Consider the following 3,204-nt stretch of genomic DNA (forward strand, 5'->3'; position numbering starts at 1 on the left):
AGGGGGCGGGCTGGAGGGGGCGGGCTGGAGGGGGCGGGCTGGAGGGGGCGGGCTGGAGGGGGCGGGCTTGACTTAACCAGAGGGTCATGGTTGAGGACATTGCCAGCCTCCTGTGGATCTACCCTGAGCTGATTGAAATGATTGTTGGTCCAACTCATTTCCTCTGGTTTAAAGTCCACGATCTCTTCAAATATGACATGATCACGTGGACATCCGCCTCCGCCCCTCTGATTGACAGCTCCCGGCGGCAGACACACCGTCACGTGAAGGCTTGTCCCGACCAAGGCGTGTGCGCACTGACGTCACGGAGCCTGCGAGCATCGTTCCCTCAGCAACGGGCCGCTGCACGGAGGAGGCCGGAGCTGTGGGTGGAGGTGAGACTTGCCCCGGGCGGGAGCGAGAGACCCGCGTGCTCGGTCCCCTTCTTGAGATGCTGCCGGGTGGGAGTTCGGACTTGGGGAGGAGAGCGAGCGGCACCAAGGTCTGGGGTCTCGTGCCCCCATAGTCGGGCCGATGAGGGGAGGGGAGAGGGGGAAGGGATGGGGGAATGGAGAGGGGAGAGAGGGAAGGGATGGGATGGGCGGGGGAGGGAAGGGATGGGCGGGGGGAGGGAAGGGATGGGCGGGGGTCGAGGTGACGGAAGGGGTGAGGGAAGGGGGATGGGGTGAAGGGAGGTGAGGGAAGGGGGATGGGGTGAAGGAACGTGAGGGAAGGGGGATGGAGTGAAGGGACGTGAGGGAGTGAGGGAGATGGGAAGGGAGGGGAGGGGAAGAGAAAGGGAAGGGACAGAGAAAGGGTCGTGAAGGGGCAGGGAGGGGGTGAGTACATTAGGGTTTGGCCAGTCTGGCAGGGTGGGAGGCAAATGGAAAGGGTGGATGGAAGAAGAGGAGGGGAGTGGATGGGCAGCGACAAGTGAGGGAGAGAGGAGGATCTGATTGTCCAAACTGCATCCATTTGGATGTGGCAGAGTGGGACTGGGTAGAAATATTTCCTGGAGATGGCCCTGTCGCGACTGGCGCTCTCTGGAGAGAGCAGCTGACCTTGGATGCTTCATGAACGGGGCAGACGAGAGAAGAGCAACAAGGTTGTGGGACATGGAGAAAACGTTGGTTGGGCCGCGGCTGTGCTGGAATGAAAGTATTGTCTCTGCTCCTCATCTCCAGCCTGATATGCAGTGCCATGGGGTTTATTTCACACACTGGTATCACATCCGATGGGTTGGGAAGGGTACTTGACTCCAGCTGAATTGAAAGGGTCCATGTAGAGAAACAATTCCCTCCAAGACCAGCCAATAGAGTCTCAAATCTAGAGATAAAGGCAGAACTTTCTGGAAACAGCAGCTCAGGCAGCATCTCCGGGATGAGATTGAGAGTTTCATATCCATGTGTCAACTCTGTTTCTTTCTCCACAGACACTGCCTGAGCTGCTGAGGATTTCCAGCAGTTTCTGTCCTTATTTGAGATTTCCAACATCTGCAGCATTTTCTTTCTGTCTAAAATTTGAGCCTGACGTCAAGGACTGAACTGATGGCATTGGCTTGTACTTGCTGGAGTTGAGATGAATGAGAGGTGATCTGATTGGCTTTTCTTGTGGTTTGCAGATTTGATGTGGAGAGATGGAGAAGATGGTGATTCCATTGAACGAGCTGGTCCTCGCCCTCTGCCATTCCCATGTGGATCTGCAATCTGATGGATCGAGTCTTGTGGGCCTGTCCTTTCTCCACTGTGAACATCAGTGTCTTCTCTTCCTACCGGGCACTGAACAGTGAGTGTCTTTCAGGCTCTTGCCACAGATTTAGCATTCCTGTCCTCGTCTTCAACCCTGCCTTGGCCCTTGCCTCATCAAGCTCTCTGCAACCTCCCCCAGTCCTACGACCCTCTGAAATCTCTCTTCTCCCATCTGTGATCCTATTTTGCATCCTGACATCTTTTCAATTGAAGTCTGTGACCAGTGGTGTGCTGCAGTGCTGGGTCCTCCATTGCTTGTCAGATATATTAACAATTTCCATGAGAATGTAGGTGGCAGGATAATAAGTTTGCAGAGGACATTACAATGGGTGGTTGAGGGGGCAGTGAGGAAGTTTGTTTCCAGTTACAGCAAGAAAGAGATAAACTTGGAAAATGGACAAAGGAACAACAGATGGAATTTAACTCGGACAAATGTGAGGTGATGCATTTTGGAAAGTTAAACCAGGGCAAGAGTGTTGTGGAACAGAGAAACCTTGGAGTACAAGTACACACTTCCCTGACAGTGGTGACACAGGTAGATAGGGTGGGGAAGAAAGTGGATGGCATGCTTGTCTACATCAGCCAAGGCACAAATGACCTAGAGGAAGGATGGGTCAATAAGTTTGCAAATGACACTGAAGTTGGAGATGTCATAGATAGTACAAGAGGTTGAAGTAGGTTACAACAGGATATAGTCATGATGAAGTAATGCATTTTGGAAGGAGTCCTAACAGTGTAGAACAACAGAGGGACCTTGGGTTCCAAGCCATGAAGGCTTATGGTATGCTGCCCTTCATGAGTTAGGGGATCGAGTTCAAGAGTAATGAAGTAATGTTGCAATGCTATAAAATTCTGGTTTGACACACTTGGAACATTGTGTTCAGTTCTACTCACCTCATTACAGGAAGGATGTGGAAGCTTTGGAGAGGGTGTGGTGGAGATTTATCAGGATGTTGCCTAGATTGGAGAATGTGTTATATTCGGAAATGTTAACAGAGCTGGGGATTTTCTCTTGTGCAAAGAAGGATGAGAAGTGATTTGACAGAGGTCGGCAAGATTATGAGAGGCATAGATAGTGTGGACAACCATTACCTTATTCCCAGGGTGAGAATCGCAAATACAAAAGGGTATCTATTTATGTGAGGGGAGAGAGATTTAAGAGAAACATAAAGGGAACTTTTTTTCAGAGAAAATGGGGCGGCACGTTTGGCATTGCGCTATAGCTGTTAGCGCAACACCTTTACAGTGCCAACTATCAGGATCGAGTTTCAAATCCTGCGTTGTCTATAAGGAGTTTGTATGTTCTCCCACGCATAAAGCTATGTTGACTATCCCTAATCTGTCCCTGGCTATTCAAATATATGTATATCCAATCTCTTAGAACACCTTCCAATAATTTAGCAACTATTGATGTCAGGATTACCGGCCTATAATTTTGTGGGTTAATTTAGGGCCTTTTTTTTAAGCAGTGGGACAT

General features: G+C 50.4%; 2 protein-coding genes across 6 annotated transcripts in view; both read left to right on the forward strand.

Annotated features, from left to right (window-relative positions):
• Positions 1–281: 281 nt before the first annotated feature.
• The window catches only part of ppp2r5b (protein phosphatase 2, regulatory subunit B', beta), a 183,108-nt gene continuing 180,185 nt past the window's right edge, over positions 282–3,204 (forward strand). Inside the window, exons 1-2 of one of the 4 annotated variants that reach the window (XM_069893815.1) lie at positions 282–374; positions 1,601–1,764. In XM_069893815.1, coding sequence (XP_069749916.1) covers positions 1,671–1,764 — 94 coding nt within the window. In that variant the 5' untranslated portion in view covers positions 282–374; positions 1,601–1,670. The other 3 variants (XM_069893819.1, XM_069893816.1, XM_069893817.1) reach the window with 3 other exon arrangements.
• The window catches only part of LOC138740751 (histone H2B 7-like), a 9,711-nt gene continuing 8,185 nt past the window's right edge, over positions 1,679–3,204 (forward strand). For both annotated transcript variants that reach the window (XM_069893830.1, XM_069893829.1), the window contains exon 1: positions 1,679–1,764. The gene's annotated coding sequence lies outside the window, so the exon portion shown is untranslated. The remainder of the gene's footprint in view (positions 1,765–3,204) is intronic.

This window comes from Narcine bancroftii, chromosome 8 (genome assembly GCF_036971445.1).
Source record: "Narcine bancroftii isolate sNarBan1 chromosome 8, sNarBan1.hap1, whole genome shotgun sequence".
Lineage (NCBI taxonomy): Eukaryota > Metazoa > Chordata > Chondrichthyes > Torpediniformes > Narcinidae > Narcine > Narcine bancroftii.